The following is a 19,828-nucleotide window of genomic DNA, read 5'->3' as shown; positions in this document are numbered from 1 at the left end:
GTACAGTTTAGCACCCGAGTAATTTATCAAACGAAGAAGAAACTGTTAGCGTCTTACTTCCGGGAAGCACTGCCCCCCCCCCACCCCTCAAAAGAGTTAGTCCCCATAAACCATCGAACGTTTGCCCCCCGAAAATCGTTTTATTTGACAATGTTGCGAGGTTTAGGCTCTTGGTTGGGTCTGGAGAGCCCGGCGGACATCAACACGTCGGGTGACGCGGATGAGAATCAGCAGAAAGTAGAAGAAAAAGTGGTGGAAGCTCAGAACGAGGTAAACAAACTGCAAGCAGCAGCTGATGGCCACCATGACGAAGTAGGACAAAATGACGTGGAGACGAATCAGGATCTCAATAAAGGACTTGGCGGTGAGTCATATCATCGATTACATTAAACACTATCAAGAAATGGCGTGATTGAATCAACGGGAGCACTTTTTTACCCAGCAACTCCTGCTTTGTTTTGGGCTTTTGGTTGACGTCAGTATCGTTTTCAGCCAATGGATTCAAACAAAATAATAACTGTTTATAATTTAGTTTTGCAAACACGTGTTTACAAAGTGTTTTGACAGACAGAATATCGCACATAAAACACATTAAGATTGTAATATATCGTATAAAACAGAACATCAAAAGATCACATCAAGATAATGCAAGTTTCTTTGTGTAGCACATTTCATGTACACAGAGAATTCAAAGTGCTTTACATGAAAAGCATTGCGGAAAAAGGAACACTTTAAGACATTGCAAAAATCATCAAATATATTCAAATTATTAAAACCAGATATAAGTAAACAACAATGTTTTTAGCCCTGGTTTAAATGAATTGACAGTTTGAGCAGACCTCAGTTGTTCGAGGCAGTTTGTTCCACAATTGAGGAGCATAATAGCTGCTTCACTTTGGTTCTGGGAACACAATCGTTCATGTGTTTTGATCTAAGACCATTTAATAATAGGTTTTAAGTGGTTATTACATTTCAGGTCTGACTCAATAACAACACCAAGATTTGGACATGGAGTCGAGGTGAGTGTTGGTCTTGGACCGTGACATCGCGTTAAACTAGTCAGTCTGCAAAAGTTCATCTTAAGAAGAAATTTAATAGTGCTCACCTATTTTGCATGTCTCAGCTCTTCCGGCAGGTCGTTGAGGCAATCTGATGGAGAATGCTCGATAACCTTTAGTTTTAAACTTTGGAACCCCCAGAAGGCCCTCTCGGAGATCTGAGGCCACAGGCGGGCTCATACGAGGTCAAAAGTTCAGGAACATAGCTCGGAGGCAGCTTCACATGTGCTTTAACAGTAATCAGTAAAGTGTTACAATCAATTCTTAAAACCGACTGAATGCCAATGGAGTCATACTAAAGTAGTAGTGATATGTTCATTGTATAGTCACCTCATCTTTTCTCAATTTTCAGATATAAGACAAATGAATTCATCATCACGCAAGTGCATATCTGAAGTGTATGAATATTTTGAGTCTTATGTATTTATTAACGACTCAACTCTTCTGTCCAGACTTCATCTTCAGTTTTGCGTCCAGTGCAACCAAGAAGATCTCTGAGTCCGTGGTAGTGACGGCACAAAGCATTAAGAAGAGCGTGGAGGAGGGAAAGATTGACGGCATCATCGACAAGGTGCGCTTATGCACTAACATTTGCTGCTATTGCTGTTGTTATTGTCTTGTTTTGTGTGTAGACTTTCCTTGGAGACTTCCAGAAGGAGCAAGATAAGTTTGTCCAGGAAAATAAGTCCAAAAGATCAGGTAGGAAACTATATGCAAGATTGGGGGAAAAAAAAAGATATAATAAATCTTCATGTGTGACGTAAATATGAATGCAAGCCTGATGTTATTTACTGATGTGTGTTTGTGTGTGTCTGTCCAGAAGCAGCAGTGCCTCCATGGGTGGGCTACAACGAGGAGGAGACCATTCAGCAGCAGATCCTCGCCCTCTCAGCTGTGAGCAACGTTAAATAAATAAAAAAATATATATATATATTAAATGGTGATAAATGTGATGGCTCCTCTCGCACAATAGAAATAGATAACGAGAATGAATCCAGCAAAAAAGCTCTCCAATTAATTGTTGTGTTCCACATTCAGGACAAGCGTAACTTCCTGCGTAATCCTCCGGCTGGCGTGCAGTTCCACTTCGACATGGAGCAAATGTTTCCTATGGCCGCTGTGATGCTGGAGGAAGACCAGTTGCTCAACCGCATGCGCTTCGACCTGGTGCCCAAACAGTCAGTACCTTGTGCCTTCACATTTCACAAGAAAAATGTCCATACTTTTCAGGGAGCGGTGGGGGGGGGGGGGGGGGGGGGGGGCAATCTTGATTAGAAAACGGTGGATTTTTACGAAAAGTTTTTTAAAGGGTTTCCTAGAATTATTTTACAAAACTTTTATTTCATGAGATTTGTTAAGGAAACATTTTAATATTATATAGTTTGTTTTGTCGTACTTTACATGGGCAAAGTTTACATTTTTACAAGCAGAAATTTGTAATCTTATGTGAAATTATTTGTAATTTTATGTGAAGCTACTCATTTTACAACGTTTTTTTAAAAATTGTAATAAAAAATTAATTTAAAAATCTGCTCTATGAAAATGTATGCGGGGAAAAATCAAGCTTGATGGTGCAACAAAATACTTTTTAATGATATAACAAAACTTTACATTTCAATTTTGAAGGGAAGTTTACAAAAAAGTTGTAAAAAAATTGCAGTTTATTTTTACTGATTTTTTTTCAAATTTGATGAACAAATATATATTTTTTTTCATTCACATTTATTGAGGGGGATTATGTTCTGAAGATTTACTTTCAAATTTACTTCAAAATAGTTGAACTTTACCTTGAAAAAGTGGTAATTCTATGAGAATTACCTTTTAATTTTTTAGTTCTATTAAGTATATAAAAAAAAATATTTGAGGAAAAGGGGTTTAAATTAAAGAAAATGTTTCAATTTTATGAGAATTGTTTTTCCACTTGACGGGGGAGGAAAGTTTATCGGAATATTTAAATTTTCTAGGGAAAACATTTACATTTCTTGATGATAAAAATGTCCACAAACAGGTCAGCAGTCAGCATCTCGTGCTTTTGCGCTTGGATGTGTTTCAATGTTATTTGTGTTTTGATTGACAGTGTGAAGGAGGAAGTTTTCTGGAGGAACTACTTCTACCGCGTGTCGCTCATCAAGCAGTCGGCGCAGCTGACAGCACTGGCGGCCCAGCAGAAGCAGCAGCAGAATACGGGCGGCGACGGAGAGGACGCCGTCTCGCACCATGATGTCAGCTTAACAGGTATACTGTAAACGAATGACTTTACGCTCATTTGCATATTTGCTCATCCTCACCGCTGCGCCGTTTGTTGCCCTCGCAGATAACGTCAGGCCCAAAACGCCGCCTGTTTCAATCAGCGACAAGCAACAGGTAGTATGCAACACAAAGTTAAAAAACAAACACTTCTTATGCACAGTTTCAACATTAACTTCAATAATAATAATTTACTATTACTCAAATAATTGTACAAGGCATAAGTTCCTATTTTAAAACACATTTACATAAGATTGTAAAAATAGTAATAATAATAATTCTCCATTAACGTTTGAGAATTTTTTCTTGATTTTTTATTTTTTTTTGAAAAAAGTTATTCTCATAAAATATTGCAAATTAACTATTGCTGTTTTTTTTTTTTTTGCGTTGAGCCTGTAACGATATTGTGTATGCGTGCTCCCTCAGCCCACTCCGGAAGAAGACTTTTCAATCTCCACCAGTCCCGGCGTCTCCGAATTTGTGAGCGACGCCTTCGACTCGGCGGCCATCGACCACGAGGACCTGCAGAAGGGAATGGAGCAGCTGGTGCTCGACAAGAAGGACAGCGGCCCCTCTGCTGACGGTTGGTTTGAATTATTCCTCCGTTCCAAATTGCCGCGGTGCAAATAAATGCCTCCCTCAAATAGACCCTTCCTTTTTCCCATCAGGAAAGAAAAGAATAATAATGAAGTGATCACATGACTTTGGGCGAGAGTGCAGAATGTGCTTCACAGCCACTTGAAACAAAGAAGCGCCTTCCGAAATTGCCGCCTTTCTTTATAATAATGAAGTAGCGGCACACTAAAACAGTAACAATATTTCTTTGGGAAAAACAAAAAGGGAAAAATTGATTGAATGGGCTGACATACAATATTTGTGTAAATGCGCACAATGCAAAAATCCTTCTGAAAATGGAAAATTGTGCCACAAACAAATGTTGCAATAAAGTTTCTAACGTGCCGTTATTGTCTTCATGACAGAGGAGCAGTCGGACTGGGAGAAGGAGCTGCAGCAGGAGCTGCAGGAGTACGAGGTGGTGGCCGAGTCGGAAAACCGGGACGAGCAGTGGGACCAGGAGATCGAGGAGATGCTGCAGGCGCACGAAACTTAAAGCGTGCCACGGTATGATCACTGCTCGTGTTTACAAGCGGACGTTCAACCGTGAACTTTTCCCAGATGAAGAAGTAGCTGAGATTTGCAAAAATGTCTCGTCACCTCTCTAGGGAAATTAGTGGTAATGGCAGAGAAGTGGCGCTAGGAGGCGCTCTACTGCAAGGTGTCAACTGGGTGACGTCACGCATTCAATTTTATTTTTCCTGTCCCTTTTTTTTCCTTTTCTTGTACAGTCAAAATGATTTATTAGTTATCTAACAGACACATGTCAAAAGTAAAGTTGAACTATGTAAATAAAAAAAACATTAAAAAAAATCCCTTTAATGGAATCATCTTTTCAATAAGAATGTTTTTCTTTCTATCACTTTAATTGTTATCACTATTAATAATATTACATATTTGTGAAGGAATGCCAAAAAATTGTAAGGGAACACCGTTCATGACATCTAGGGGGCGCCATAGAGAATGGGCTGTATCCAACTAGTGACCCTGAATACATGTTTTAAAATCTGCAAAACTTTGTTTTTTCTAATTGAAATTTATGCTCTTCTGCGCAAGTCCTTTACTTTAGTTCAAAGTACTGTAAATAAGACTTTTGCCCAAACTGGAGTGATGGAAATCAAAGAGAAAGTAAATCAAGTCTTGAGCCTGCATGGTGACGACGCAGGTATGCAATGACGGGGGGGGGGGTGTCTGAAGGAACTGGCACCCTGGATGTTTTGGTTTGTCGCAAGTCTGTAATCACGGTGAGTGAGACACCAGCAGGCAGACGCACCAGGCGTGTTGCTGCCTGTCTTGAACCTACAAGCAGTCGCGCCCACACCACAACCGAAATCAATTTCTGAAGTCAGAATAAGATGGCGATCAATGCTGCAAGACCAGAAAAATCAAACTCACTGAATGTTTAACTCATTCACTGCCATTGACGGCTATAAATGTCAAAAATTCATTTGAATTATTTCTATTAGTTCAACTTTTTTTTCCCCCACTTTTGTTAACAAGAGTATGAAAACCTATAAAAAATGTTATTGTATATTAAGAACAGATATAAAATCGTGAATTAACTAGTGAAGTCATGCGACAAATTTTAATCGCCTGACGCCCCTAATTTTTAATAATGTTTTCTTTTTTAAAGAAGAAAATATTATTAAAAATTAAGGGTGTCAGGTGATTTTTTAAAATTGTAATTAATCGCATGACTTTACTAGTTAACTCAGGATAAAAATAATAATAAAAAATTAGGGGCGTCAGGTGATTAAAATGTTTAATTGTAATTAATTGCATGACATCACAAGTTAACTCACGATTAATAACAAATTTCTGTTCTAAATGTGCAATACATTTATTTTTATAGGTTTTCATTCTCTTGTTAGAAATAAATAGTTCAAATGAATTTTTGACGTCTATAGGCGTCAATGGCAGTGAATGAGTTAATTAAGGTAATAGAAATGAATGCTTTTGGGAGAAAAAAAAAACTAAATGGAAGTCAATGGCCACCAGATGTTTGATGACAATCGAAACGAATGCACCGAGATGTTAAGAATTGACGAAGCCATCAGGATGGCAAGTGGGCGGGATCTTTTTATTTTTTATTAACAAGGTATGTTAGTGGCTGTGAATAGTTTTGCTTTGTGTCTCTTATCACTCCATCACACACCCTTTAAACCCCTCTGCTGCTCTGCTTCAGGCCACATGCTTGTTACCATGGCAATAAAGCCACCCGCCGAGTGTGTGAGTGAACGTGAGTTATTACTTGTGTGTGCGTAACCATCTTTTAATAATGCATTAGGACCTCCTTTCCCCCCCCCCCCTGTATGTGTTCCAGACAAAGGATTGAGGCAGCCAAGTAGTCGTGCTAAATGAACACCATGAAAGGATAATACAGTCGTACCTAGATTTTTTTTTTTTTTTTTTTTTTTGCACTTATGTCATGGGTTATTTGCTATATGGTGGAATTGTGCGATAATCATGTTTCCACTGCAGAGTGTGTCAAAGACAAGAGACTAAAGTAGAAATAGTACGTCTGGCTCAAACTGTGGCGTCCATATTGTTGATTAACCTTTTAACTTTCTTCATTGTTAATACATGTGCAAAAGCACGTTAGCCCGAGTTCGTATTTCCGTTCCACAGGCTATGAATGTTGCGACAAAAGCTAAATGAAAAGTTCAACTTGGGCTTGAGCGCATGGGAATGGATGGTGAGAACTGCTGACGTCTCAGCACGTTTCACACAAAAAATCATGAAAGTTGCGTTGTGGTTTTGACATTTCCCCTTTTTCATATTTGAAAGGCAACCAAAAGAGCAATGCGTTGTTTCGATTAGGAAGTGATTCCCACGCAGTTGAAATAATGATTCCGACGACCAGGCTTCGTGAGATATATTTGATATAATCCTGTGATGACTGTAAATCTTGAAGTTCAATAACTTCCATTTACTCTTTATCTTTTTTCTTTAACTTGTTTTTATGTACACGATCCAACGGACACATTTAAAAACAACTAATAAAAAGCATACAATACAATAAAAATTCACGATCATTTAATTTCTTATAGTGATTTAAAAACATGATTTATTTGCAATTTACACACAAATTGTAAAAGTTATTTTAGGCTATAATTTTGTATGATTTTTACCAATAATTTTTATATGATTTCTTGTACTTATTTATTTATTTTATATTGCATGATTTTTTTTATTATCCATCCATCCATCCATTTTCTGTACCGCTTGTCCTCACAAGGGTCACAGGGGTTGCTGGAGCCTATCCCAGCTGGCTTCGGGCAGTAGGCGGGGTACCCCCTGAACTGGTTGCCAGCCAATCGCAGGGCACACAGAGACGAACAACCATACTCACAATCACACCTATGGACAATTTGGAGTGTCCAATTCACCTGCCATGCATGTTTTTGGAAAGTGGGAGGAAAGCGGAGTACCCGGAGAAAACCCACGCAAGCACGGGGAGAACATGCAAACTCCACCCAGGAAGGCCGAAGCCCAGACTTGATCTCACAACCTTTGCACTGGGAGGCGGACGTGCTAACCAGTCAGCCACCGTGCCGCCTATTTTTTTTTATTATTCCTTTTTAAAGGGGAAGTCAATCCAAAAAATCTTCTTTACAATATGTTGCCCCCACTCGTCTAAACACTAAATTCTGATTACTATTGTGTTGGTGTAATATGAGTTAATCAGCAAAATCCACCTGTTTTTACCCATCTCAGGGAGCGGCCATTTTGTCACTTGTTGTCACCTAAAAATTACATCATAGTTGCTCAGGGCTCAGGTAACATCCAATCACAGCTCGGCTTCAGAAAACAGGTGAGTCGTGATTGGTCGTAACCTGAGCCCTGAGCAACTACATGAGATGTCATTTTCAGTTGACAGCAAGTGACAAAATGGCCACCACCGTTTAACATTTTGTAGAACTTGCTCATTACAAATAATTTTGTAATCATTTAAGACATATTTCATCAGGTTCATTCAGATTTTTTATTTTTTTGGGTAAAAATGACAGGGGGTCATTTAGACTCATTTTGTATTCATATATATGTTTTGTTTTATTTATTGTACAGTGCTTTATTGTAGACTATGTTTTTATGTTGTTGTTTTTTTTTTTACCTTTTTTATGACGGTGTCAGTATCAGTGATACTGGGATCGAAAACATGAGGGTTTTTTTTAAGTATCAGCAAGACTGGTTCTAAATCATCCATCTTAATTAGTAACAGCGTCGGCCATACAGATTTCTTTATAATAATCCAGCATTGCTATCAACTTGTAATGTGTCCTACATGGTGTGTGTTTCTTTGCACCGTAACAATGAGTCCACACGACCACACACACGCGTCTTACCTCTTATGCATATTTTGTCCTCAAATGGCAGATGTGGTTTTGAAGTGCTCCACATGTGCTCCTTTAGTGGTCCCTGGTAGAAAGCAGCTGAGCACAACGCAAAAGATGCAAGTGGATTTTTTTTTTTTAAAGAACAAACAAAAAAACATTGATTTTGACTTCCTGTCTGTCCATCGTCATAGCAACAATATGTTGATATGATCTAGCGTTTCACCTTTTGTCTCAGACTTTGTCTTTATGAAACAGTCAACATATGTTGACATTGTTGTGTATTTAGTCTAAACAGTAGAGCGATAGAAATCAATACATAGAAACATAAGAAGGCAATCGAAACCTCAAGTTTGCTTATAACACGTATGACTCATGTCTGCAAACACTTGACATTTTACGGCCTGCTGTACTTTTGTTGGTTTCAGTTTCATGTATATTATTCCTACTTGAGAATTCAAGAGGGTATCGTCCAATAAAGAAATGAATATGAGCTCACTCGGCTGTTTGAATGACAAACTCGAGACCAGACAGGGAGTTGACAGGAAAAAGGAAGATTTGCTATCGATTCAATATCAAGTCAAATCCATTATCACCGATACTGATACTTTGTCATAACTCATTCACTGTCATTGACGTAAAAAATTCAATATTAACTCATTCACTGCCATTGGCGACTATAGACGTCAAAAAAATCATTATTAATACTATTTCTATTAGTTTCACATTTTTTCTACTTTTGTTAACAAGAGTATGAAAACCTAGAATTTTTTTATTGTACATTTAGAACAGATTAATCGTCAGTTAATATTGAAGTCCTGCGATTAACTCATTCACTGCCATTGACGGCTATAGACGTCAACAAATTATTGTAACTATTTCTATTAGTTTAAAAAAAATCCACTTTTGTTAATTTATTTTTTAAATATTTTCTTTTTTTAACAAAAAGAAGAAAAGATTAAAAATTAGGGGCATCAGCCAATTACAATTTTTTATTGTAATTAATCGCTTGACTTCACTATTTATTTTATTATTTAAAAAAAAGAAGATTTAAAAAAAAAAAGATTATTAAAAATTAGGAGCGTCAGGCGATTAAAAGTTTTCATCGTAATTAATCGCATGACTTCACTATTTATTTTATTATTAAAAAAAAAAAAAGATTAAAAAAAGAAAAGATTATTAAATATTAGGAGCGTCAGGCGATTACAAGTTTTCATCGTAATTAATCGCATGACTTCACTAGTTAACTCACGATTAATCACAAATGTTATATCTGTTCTAAATGTACAATAAAACAAAATTTCTAGGTTTTTATACTCTTGTTAACAAAAGTGGGGAGGGGGGGAACTCACCAAAGTTATCTTGCCAAAATGATCTAAAGAACGTATATTGACAACATTTCACCACACAGCAGCTGCTTGTTTACGACCTAGCTTGTAGCAAATTTAGCTTGTAGCAGACTTGCGTGACGTCATGCATGTTGTGATCACGTCGGCTGAAAGGAGACTGATTCTCTCCTCTTTTATCTATAAACTGCTTCAAACATCAAAGCGTATGTAGTAGGAATGAAATAAATGTTGGTTTGTTGTATGTTGTGTTTCCATAAAGCGCCTTGTGACATTTAAGGCTGTAAGAGCCATTTCTGTTAACTTGTTTATTTGTTAAACCTCCCACCACTTGGGGGAGCAGTGGTGCCCATTTGCCCTGGCCTGACACTACTTAATCAGTGAGATGATGAGTCTCAGGCGTAACCAGTGGGAGACGAAAAACTGTTTTAAGACCGTGGTCGGTGGCTGTGATCGTGTTGTGTCTGGTCATTATGGACTCACGTTCTGTGTCCAAGTGGAAACAAAATTGAAACGAACTGTTAAGTAAAATAAATCAGCATTGTGAAGTTGAAACTGGAGTGAGTCTTCGTCTTTGAACCACTCATCTAAACGACAACCCACAGGTAACCATGGTGACCCGTTTTGATTGGCAAGAGGGTCACTACAATGGCTGTTTGAAAGCGCTATATAAATATAGATGACGTTAACAGAAGGCCTTAAAAACATTCAGAAGTAAAGAAAAAAAAACTTGAATGTTACTAAAAGACCGTACTGGGAAAGTCTCAAGTCTCAGCTCTGGCCTTCCCGTGTGAAGTTTACAGTCTTCTAACGTTCTAATGCCCGACTTCCTCCCACATTCCAAAACAAAACATGAGTGTGAACTCTTACTGGTCTAAATTTGCCTCACCCAGCGCTATAAAAGATGGATATTTGAAATAAGATCCGGGTGGGTTTGCAAAACCTGGAAGGACAAGATGACTGCTATCGGGGGCCAGGTGAAACCCGAGGAGGTGTTTTTTTAGTCCGTGCTGTGATTTGACTGGAGTTCAGCGAGGCATTGAGGGATGCGGGTACGTATCATCGGTACATTGGTGTAGGGTTTCGGCCAAGTCACAGCTCAGTGCAAAGAATGCGCACCTTGCCCTGCTTATGGCTCATCTATTAAAGTCGGCACCTGGATGATGAGGTTGCTGGACCACAAAGACGCTCGTCTTGCGCTGACTCCTGTGTCGTCCTTCACTTCCCTCTTTCTCACGCTTTTTCATTTGCACTTTCACAGCCCAAAGCGCAGTTGTTATTCCGTCTGTGTACACGCTGCTATCAGCCAGACGGCGGTTGGGGGGGGGGGGGGGGGTGTTTCTTTGGCTGAGCACACGCAGCCCAGATCCTGCAGCAGATGAGCCCACACCCACAAAAGCACACACCAGGTGTTCTTCATTGTTATCCTCTCTTTTTTTTTGTGTGTGTGTGTGTGTGTGTGTGTGTGTGTGTGTGTGTGTGTGTGTGTGGCGCCAAATGATATTAATTAAGCATTTCCCCCAGATTAAAGGCACCTCGCACACTGGGATAGTGTTGGAATTGAAAGCGCCAAGAAGTAAACAAAATGCTCATCCGCTGCTGTGATGTCAGTTGAGACTTTTGTTAGTCAGTGCTGCAAGGCCATAAAATGAACTGTAATGTTTGCCAGGCGCCTTTCATTGTCTCGGGTCAGACTCGTTCAGAAAACTAATGAAGATGGAAAACTTGTACTCATGAATAAGGATCGAGCATTCACCCTCCTTAAGTGCAATAAGCATGAAAAATGTGTACGGGTGTACTGTAGGTATGAAGTTTGAAATCTTTAAGACGTACGTCATACCTTAAATGTATCAAAGCCAGCTGACAATATGTTTCCGAGCTTACGTCACAAGTCAAAATGGTTCAAAATGGCGGTCAACTCAAGGAAGCACTCTGCACTTGTTTTAACTATAACAATTTGCCTGGTTTGTATGCTAATCATATGCAAAAGCCATACAATTTTCACCGTGTAAAGGTAGCAGTTGCATTGCGGAAATATCCGAAATGCCCGGATGTCAAAATACTTGTTTTTGCACCTATCTGCTAACCAGTCAAACAAAAAACTAAACACAAAAACGTTAGTCTTCAATAGCTTCTCCAAAGCCATTCAACGGTCTTCAGATTCAGACTTTGACCACATAACATGTGTTGAGTTAATTGTTTGCTTTGCTCCCCGTCTGCTGCCGCTCCTTTTACACCTTGAGACGGCAAGTTAATTTGCATACGGAAGTACAACAAAATCGCTAGTACGTGTGCCCTTCAAAATAAACATAAAATCACGCTTAAATGATAATTATATACCTACGTAAACCGCATTTTTATATGCCATATCATTACAAACATATTTTTTTGACAAATGTTTATCATATACAAAAGACAAAAAACATTACAGTCCGACGTCTACCGCGTACAACTTCTTTTATTGTGACAGTCTTACCCGGAATCCCTCTTGTATGTAAATCTTTTTTTTTTACTGACAGTCACTGAGCGGCTCCACCTTTACACCTCGCGCCAGTGGCTGACAAGGCTGACACCGACCAGGGGAAAGCCTCCATGTGAGCGGCAACTCAACTCTTTTCGGGATACTTTCCATTCCATAAAACGCCTTCACTATACATTACAGTACGCTATTTTTTTTCTTATATATACGCGAAAAAGAACAACAGGTGGACACGGGTCGTTTCTTCCTAATTTCGCACTGTTCTGGCTTGTTGGATGGACTGAATCGTCATCGGGGTGCGGGAAGAGAGCCTGAATCCAAGCCGGCTTTACGTCCTCCTTTTCGGACACTTTTGCTTCACCCTGTGGAACCGATTATTTGTCATCATTTCGGAGCAGTGTACGTGCTAAAAACAAAAACTCCGTGGAGTCTACTGGAGGTTGACTGCTGACTGGAGAACTGCCGCAGGTAAAGACATTTGAGACTTTTTTTTTTTTAAGTCACTAGTTTAGTAAATGGAAAGAAGCTGGGCTTTGTGATATTTTAGCTAATGTCGTGTGTGTTTTTTTTAATTTACTTTACGCAAAATGTAATGGATATTCTGCTATTTTCATAATATTAAACAAGGCTATTGATATTTGTTGTTTTCAGTTTTCGAACTCTTTTGGGATTCAATTTGTTACCTTGTTTTTTTTCCATCATTGAAGTGAAAGCAATGGTGACTTTTCCAAACTAAGAGTGGGTAGCCCAAATTGGACTATTCGACACTTCCCAATAATGTTTTAAATTGCCCATATCAATAGTTTAAACTCTAAATGTACCACAAGCTGTGTTCACAAAACACGTGACATTTCAAACTCATCAAATGGATTGCTTACAGGTGGTTTGATTTGGAAGGAATGCACAGGAAGTGCAAGGAGGCGGGTTGGTTTTGCATTTCATTAAAATATCACTCCCTACTTTACTATTATTTTACTATTTTGACTCCGTAATACATAGACACTCTTTAAAAATAAAAAATAAAAAAAATACATGTACCACAAACAACCCTTTAGCTTTAATTAGGCATTTACAGCACCTTTATGTTGATCAGTTCCACAACTGTCAACAATACTGAAGCTATGCAGACCTTTCACTGCATCAAATTTGCCACCTCGCTTTCTGCAAGGAGCATCACCTGCCTGTCACACTTCTTCTGGAAACTTCAATCATGCTGTTAAGGCTTTCTATCAGCTCTTATTCATTGCAGTGAGAATTGGTACTAATATATGCGCAAGCAGGTGTGTTTTTCAGTAAATAGATTAGAGTTATGTTCCATAGGGAAATTTGTAAATGGGGAATCCCAAATTGGCAGGAGTTCACTATATTTACAGTACAGTATGGGGATGCGTTATAATGAACCAAATTTGTAAAAAAAAAAAGAAAAAAAAAGAAGAAGTTTGGGGAAACACAGAATTGCCATAAATGACAGTGTTGTGATAATAATAGCACATATTTCCCCCTTCAATTAATGTGGGTATACATGAAAAGGATGGCACTCGACTTTCATGTAAGTGATCTCATGCTGTGGTTTCCTCACAGTGACGAAGGGCACAATCACAGGTTTTCACTCGTTGCTGATGCACTGAAGGTGTAAAATGTCCGCCTCTTTATAGCCACACCAAAGTGTCTCTTAGCGAGAATGAAAAGATTAGAAGCTGCTTTCGCTTTGGAATTTTTGCAGCACTAAAATGGTCTCAACGAGGGTTGCTTAAAAAAAAAAAAAAAAGCATAAGAAAATTAGACATGGCAAATTTGTTTGTGGCGGGATGAATTGGAGCACAGGTTCAACAGCTCCTGTACGAGGTCGGCAAATAGCAACTGCAAATGAATGTGTGTAAAACGTTTTGTGAAATTCTGGCCACTTAACTTAAAATTTAAAGCTGCGACCACGAAAATGAAGACCTGCCCATTTTTACACCAAGCACAATCTATGCTCTTTATTACCAAATTGTCAGGTATACTGGGGGCTTATGCGCTTCCTAATACAGCCTAAACTGCCAGAAAGAAAACAAGGAACTATCTAATAGGAAAGTAGTACATTGGTAATCATCTGTAAGCCATTTATTTTAAAGCGTAGTGACTTTGAAATGATATCAAACTGTTTTGGGATCATAGTTTGATCTACTGACAGTTGAAACCGTTATGATAACCTTGGGGTGCGCATAAGTGGTGCGCAGGTGCGCTGAAAATAAATAAATGCGCCTAGGATTCCAAGTGGAAGCGAGAAAAGAGGTGCGCTTTTGTTCCTGAACACACCGCGACATGGACGTGTGACTCACTGCCCTTTTGTGTTGATTTAATTTTGCATAATGAGGACTAGAAAGCCCCCAGTGGCAATTTAAACCGCCTGACCCTCCTTAAGGTGACAGCAGAGGGTGTGTGTGTGTGTGTGTGTGTGTGTGTGTGTGTGTGTGTGTGTGTGTGTGTGTGTGTGTGTGTGTGTGTGTGTGTGTGTGTGTGTGTGATGAAGGCTTGATAATAAGCTGGCCTTTGTCCATTCAGTGTTGTTCTATTGATTTATTTCCGACCCCGGCAGAAACGTCCGCAGTGTTCCACCTGCTCCTTCAATTTCCTTAGCTCACATCTACACACATGGAGCATCTCCATGGTGATGGCAAGAATGCAACATACACACACACACACACACACACACACACACACACACACACACACGTAGCCCAGGGAGCATTCCAGCCATTTTATTATTATTATTTTTTTGCAGGGACTTCACCTTGAGCCTCTTTTCGTGCTCATTCCTGCGTTTCCTTACACGAAAAACTCTTTCAAGTCTTGCGAGTCTCCACACGAGTTGAGCTGAGGATATGAAAGTCCAACATGTCAAGCCACAGTGCGTCATTTTGCTTCTCTCGGGCTGTGTGCGAACGCAACAAAGCCACTGCATCTTATCTTGCACTCGCACAACATTGTTGCACGGTGCGCATTTCTCACAGTGCAAGTTTCCAGACCCACATCATTATGGGCCTGCTAAGCGGAGCAAGCAGCAGCGAAGCTGCTGCTTGCGGAGCAAGCAGGCACATATTACTATCCACCCTAGAAAAGGGTTTATTATTATGGGCCTGCTAAGCGGAGCAAGCAGCAGCGAAGCTGCTGCTTGCGGAGCAAGCAGGCACATATTACTATCCTAGAAAAAAGGGTTTATTGGTGTTATTATTATATCATCCTTCCACGAATTTTCTGCTAAAATGCGGCCCGTACCGTAGATCGCACCGGCACGAATGAGGTATCAAACGATGCGGCTCGATCTGACTCGGTGCGGCATTATTTTTCTAAGAATTCCCAGTTACCATGGCGACGCTATTCCCAAAAAACTCCCAAATAAAGTCCCATAGGAATGAATGGGAATCCGAAAGAGATCAACTCCAATCAAGCACCTTTTTCAAAGACACGCTGCGCGCGCATACATTAACCGACCGATATGAAAAATAGCTCATTTTGTTGGAATTTTTGTCATCTTTAACTCAGTGTCAAAAAAAAAATTAAGGAATGAAAGCTCTTCCCCCTGTGCGGGTTCAAAGACAGTGAGTGTAATCGCCACTCTGATACCCAATTAAGGCTTCAGTGACGGGAACCAAAAAATCTATTTCCAAAAGTTTCACTTCAACTCGTCACCATGGCCACAATCTTTGCTCACTAGACATCAAATTCGCACATTTTGTAGCCACAAGCCTCTGCTTTCTGAAGAACTAAGTTTTATTTGGCTAAGGTGTCATTTAGTACCTTTATTTTCACTTTAAGCGAGGAGAAGTCGCACATTTTTGATCTCTTTTCAATGTTAATTTCGCCGTTTTTTCCCTCTTCATTTTCGATCAATCATAAGTTTTCAACCTGCTCTCATTTGGTCATTTTTCATCCGATTAAAAAACTGAGAACATGCTCGCGTTCCCCAAACCCTTGCCGTTCTAACGAGCCATTTCTGGAATCTGCATCTTCAACCGTTAAGTCGCGAGAGGCTTTTGTTTGAGGTGAGCGTAATCCTATACAAATCAATGGAGTGTTGGTGCGTGACGTCTCCTCACAACTTAAAATCTAATGTGTGTGCGTGAATGTGCATGTTTTGTAAAGGGGCAGTGAGATACTGTTAATTATGGTAGATTCCACATTTCTTGACCGATTTCAATGGTTTGAATTTTAAACTGTTCAGCTCATTGAAATGTTACTTAAAATCAAATGTGTGTGCGTGAATGTGCATGTTTCTTAAAGGGGCAGTAACATACTGTACATTATGGTTAACTTGCACATTTCTTGAGCGATTTCAATGGTTGAAATTTTAAACTGTTCAGCTCATTGAAATGTTAGTTAAAATCAAATGTGTGTGCGTGAATGTGCATGTTTCTTAAAGGGGCAGTAATACTTTTAGTAGATTATGGTTAACTTGCACATTTCTTGAGCGATTTCAATGGTTTAAATGTTATTTTTATTGCGTGTTTCCACGCGAGTTAGCAGGCCCATTCAAAATTTCCGCGGGAATTTTTCTAGTTATGGGCCTGCTAAGCGGAGCAAGCAGCAGCGAAGCTGCTGCTTGCGGAGCAAGCAGGCACATATTACTATCCTAGAAAAAGGGTTTATTTTTTTTATTCTTATTTTTTAATCTTCCGCGTTTTTTCTGCTAAAATGCGGCCCGTACCGTAGATCGCACCGGGACAAAGGAGGTATCAAACGATGCGGCTCGATCTGACTCGGTGCGCTATTATTTTTATAAGAATTCCCAGTTACCATGGCGACGCTATTCCCAAAAAACTCCCAAATAAAAGTCCCATAGGAATGAATGGGAAAAGGAAAGACAAAATCACACATCAAGCACCTTTTTCAAAGAGACGCTGCGCGCGCATACGTTAACCGATTGATATGAAAATTAGCTCATTTTGTTGGAATTTTTGTCATCTTTAACTCAGTGTCAAAAAAAAAATTAAGGAATGAAAGCTCTTCCCCCTGTGCGGGTTCAAAGACAGTGAGTGTAATCGCCACTCTGATACCCAATTAAGGCTTCAGTGACGGGAACCAAAAAATCTATTTCCAAAAGTTTCACTTCAACTCGTCACCATGGCCACAATCTTTGCTCACTAGACATCAAATTCGCACATTTTGTAGCCACAAGCCTCTGCTTTCTGAAGAACTAAGTTTTATTTGGCTAAGGTTTCATTTAGTACCTTTATTTTCACTTTAAGCGAGGAGAAGTCGCACATTTTTGATCTCTTTTCAATGTAATTTTCGCCCTTTTTCCCTCTTCATTTTCGATCAATCATAAGTTTTCAACCTGCTCTCATTTGGTCATTTTTCATCCGATTAAAAAACTGAGAACATGCTCGCGTTCCCCAAACCCTTGCCGTTCTAACGAGCCATTTCTGGAATCTGCATCTTCAACCGTTAAGTCGCGAGAGGCTTTTGTTTGAGGTGAGCGTAATCCTATACAAATCAATGGAGTGTTGGTGCGTGACGTCTCCTCACAACTTAAAATCAAATGTGTGTGCGTGAATGTGCATGTTTTGTAAAGGGGCAGTGAGATACTGTTAATTATGGTAGATTCCACATTTCTTGACCCATTTCAATGGTTGAAAGTTTAAACCGTTCAGCTCATTGAAATGTTACTTAAAATCAAATGTGTGTGCGTGAATGTGCATGTTTCTTAAAGGGGCAGTAACATTCTGTTGATTATGGTAGATTCCACATTTCTTGACCGATTTCAATGGTTTAAATTTTAAACTGTTCAGCTCATTGAAATGTTACTTAAAATCAAATGTGTGTGCGTGAATGTGCATGTTTTGTAAAGGGGCAGTAAGATACTTTTAGTTGATGTTGATTATGGTGAACTTCCACATTTCTTGACTGATTTCAATGGTTTAAATTTTAAACTGTTCAGCTCATTGAAATGTTAGTTAAAATCAAATGTGTGTGCGTGAATGTGCATGTTTCTTAAAGGGGCAGTAATACTTTTAGTAGATTATGGTTAACTTGCACATTTCTTGAGCGATTTCAATGGTTGAAAGTTTAAACTGTTCAGCTCATTGAAAAGAGTTAGCAGGCCCATTCAAAATTTCCGCGGGAATTTTTCTAGTTATGGGCCTGCTAAGCGGAGCAAGCAGCAGCGAAGCTGCTGCTTGCGGAGCAAGCAGGCACATATTACTATCCTAGAAAAAGGGTTTATTTTTTTTATTCTTATTTTTTAATCTTCCGCGTTTTTTCTGCTAAAATGCGGCCCGTACCGTAGATCGCACCGGGACAAATGAGGTATCAAACGATGCGGCTCGATCTGACTCGGTGCGCTATTATTTTTATAAGAATTCCCAGTTACCATGGCGACGCTATTCCCAAAAAACTCCCAAATAAAAGTCCCATAGGAATGAATGGGAAAAGGAAAGACAAAATCACACATCAAGCACCTTTTTCAAAGAGACGCTGCGCGCGCATACGTTAACCGATTGATATGAAAATTAGCTCATTTTGTTGGAATTTTTGTCATCTTTAACTCAGTGTCAAAAAAAAAATTAAGGAATGAAAGCTCTTCCCCCTGTGCGGGTTCAAAGACAGTGAGTGTAATCGCCACTCTGATACCCAATTAAGGCTTCAGTGACGGGAACCAAAAAATCTATTTCCAAAAGTTTCACTTCAACTCGTCACCATGGCCACAATCTTTGCTCACTAGACATCAAATTCGCACATTTTGTAGCCACAAGCCTCTGCTTTCTGAAGAACTAAGTTTTATTTGGCTAAGGTTTCATTTAGTACCTTTATTTTCACTTTAAGCGAGGAGAAGTCGCACATTTTTGATCTCTTTTCAATGTAATTTTCGCCCTTTTTCCCTCTTCATTTTCGATCAATCATAAGTTTTCAACCTGCTCTCATTTGGTCATTTTTCATCCGATTAAAAAACTGAGAACATGCTCGCGTTCCCCAAACCCTTGCCGTTCTAACAAGCCATTTCTGGAATCTGCATCTTCAACCGTTAAGTCGCGAGAGGCTTTTGTTTGAGGTGAGCGTAATCCTATACAAATCAATGGAATGTTGGTGCGTGACGTCTCCTCACAACTTAAAATCAAATGTGTGTGCGTGAATGTGCATGTTTTGTAAAGGGGCAGTGAGATACTGTTAATTATGGTAGATTCCACATTTCTTGACCGATTTCAATGGTTTGAATTTTAAACTGTTCAGCTCATTGAAATGTTACTTAAAATCAAATGTGTGTGCGTGAATGTGCATGTTTCTTAAAGGGGCAGTAAGATACTTTATTTGATCTTGATTATGGTTAACTTGCACATTTCTTGAGCGATTTCAACGGTTTAAATTTTAAACTGTTCAGCTCATTGAAATGTTAGTTAAAATCTAATGTGTGTGCGTGAATGTGCATATTTCTTAAAGGGACAGTAAGATACTTTATTTGATCTTGATTATGGTTAACTTTTACATTTCTTGAGCGATTTCAATGGTTGAAATTTTAAACTGTTCAGCTCATTGAAATGTTAGTTAAAATCAAATGTATGTGCGTGAATGTGCATGTTTCTTAAAGGGCCAGTAATACTTTTAGTTGATTATAACTTCCACATTTCTTGAGCGATTTCAATGGTTGAAAGTTTAAACTGTTCAGCTCATTGAAAAGAGTTAGCAGGCCCATTCAAAATTTCCGCGGGAATTTTTCTAGTTTTTTTTTTTATATTATCTTCCACCGACTTTTCCGCAAAAATAGGGCCCGAA

The 19,828-nt window shown here is 39.1% G+C and overlaps 2 protein-coding genes across 4 annotated transcripts in view; both read left to right on the top strand.

Annotated features, from left to right (window-relative positions):
• The first annotated feature begins 55 nt into the window (after positions 1 to 55).
• Positions 56 to 4,729, top strand: syap1 (synapse associated protein 1). Of its 2 annotated transcripts, XM_086072084.1 has the most exons (10): positions 56 to 364; positions 1,511 to 1,629; positions 1,691 to 1,757; positions 1,879 to 1,952; positions 2,097 to 2,236; positions 3,136 to 3,293; positions 3,373 to 3,422; positions 3,732 to 3,888; positions 4,286 to 4,427; positions 4,529 to 4,729. In XM_086072084.1, the coding sequence occupies exons 1-9, from the start codon at positions 151 to 153 to the stop codon at positions 4,414 to 4,416; spliced, it is 1,110 nt and encodes a 369-aa protein (XP_085928210.1). In that variant the 5' UTR covers positions 56 to 150; the 3' UTR covers positions 4,417 to 4,427; positions 4,529 to 4,729. The 2 variants fall into 2 exon arrangements, with proteins under 2 accessions (XP_085928210.1, XP_085928209.1); XM_086072083.1 differs by having other exon boundaries at positions 4,286 to 4,729.
• Positions 4,730 to 12,119: 7,390 nt separating this feature from the next.
• Positions 12,120 to 19,828, top strand: part of adgrg1 (adhesion G protein-coupled receptor G1) — a 27,706-nt gene continuing 19,997 nt past the window's right edge. For both annotated transcript variants that reach the window (XM_086070496.1, XM_086070494.1), the window contains exon 1: positions 12,120 to 12,547. The gene's annotated coding sequence lies outside the window, so the exon portion shown is untranslated. The remainder of the gene's footprint in view (positions 12,548 to 19,828) is intronic.

The sequence above is a fragment of the Leptonotus elevatus genome, chromosome 3 (assembly GCF_054856555.1).
Source record: "Leptonotus elevatus isolate MCC_2025b chromosome 3, RoL_Lele_1.0, whole genome shotgun sequence".
Classification (NCBI taxonomy): Eukaryota; Metazoa; Chordata; class Actinopteri; order Syngnathiformes; family Syngnathidae; genus Leptonotus; species Leptonotus elevatus.
This window is presented reverse-complemented; position numbering and strand designations above follow the sequence as displayed.

Bases quoted from the DNA above. Each gene is read 5' to 3' on its own strand.
- syap1 (XM_086072084.1), top strand. From the start codon at position 151: ATGTTGCGAGGTTTAGGCTCTTGGTTGGGTCTGGAGAGCCCGGCGGAC. The intron at 1,630-1,690 runs GTGCGCTTATGC...TTTTGTGTGTAG, and splicing joins TTGACGGCATCATCGACAAG to ACTTTCCTTGGAGACTTCCA. The intron at 2,237-3,135 runs GTCAGTACCTTG...TTTGATTGACAG, and splicing joins TTCGACCTGGTGCCCAAACA to TGTGAAGGAGGAAGTTTTCT.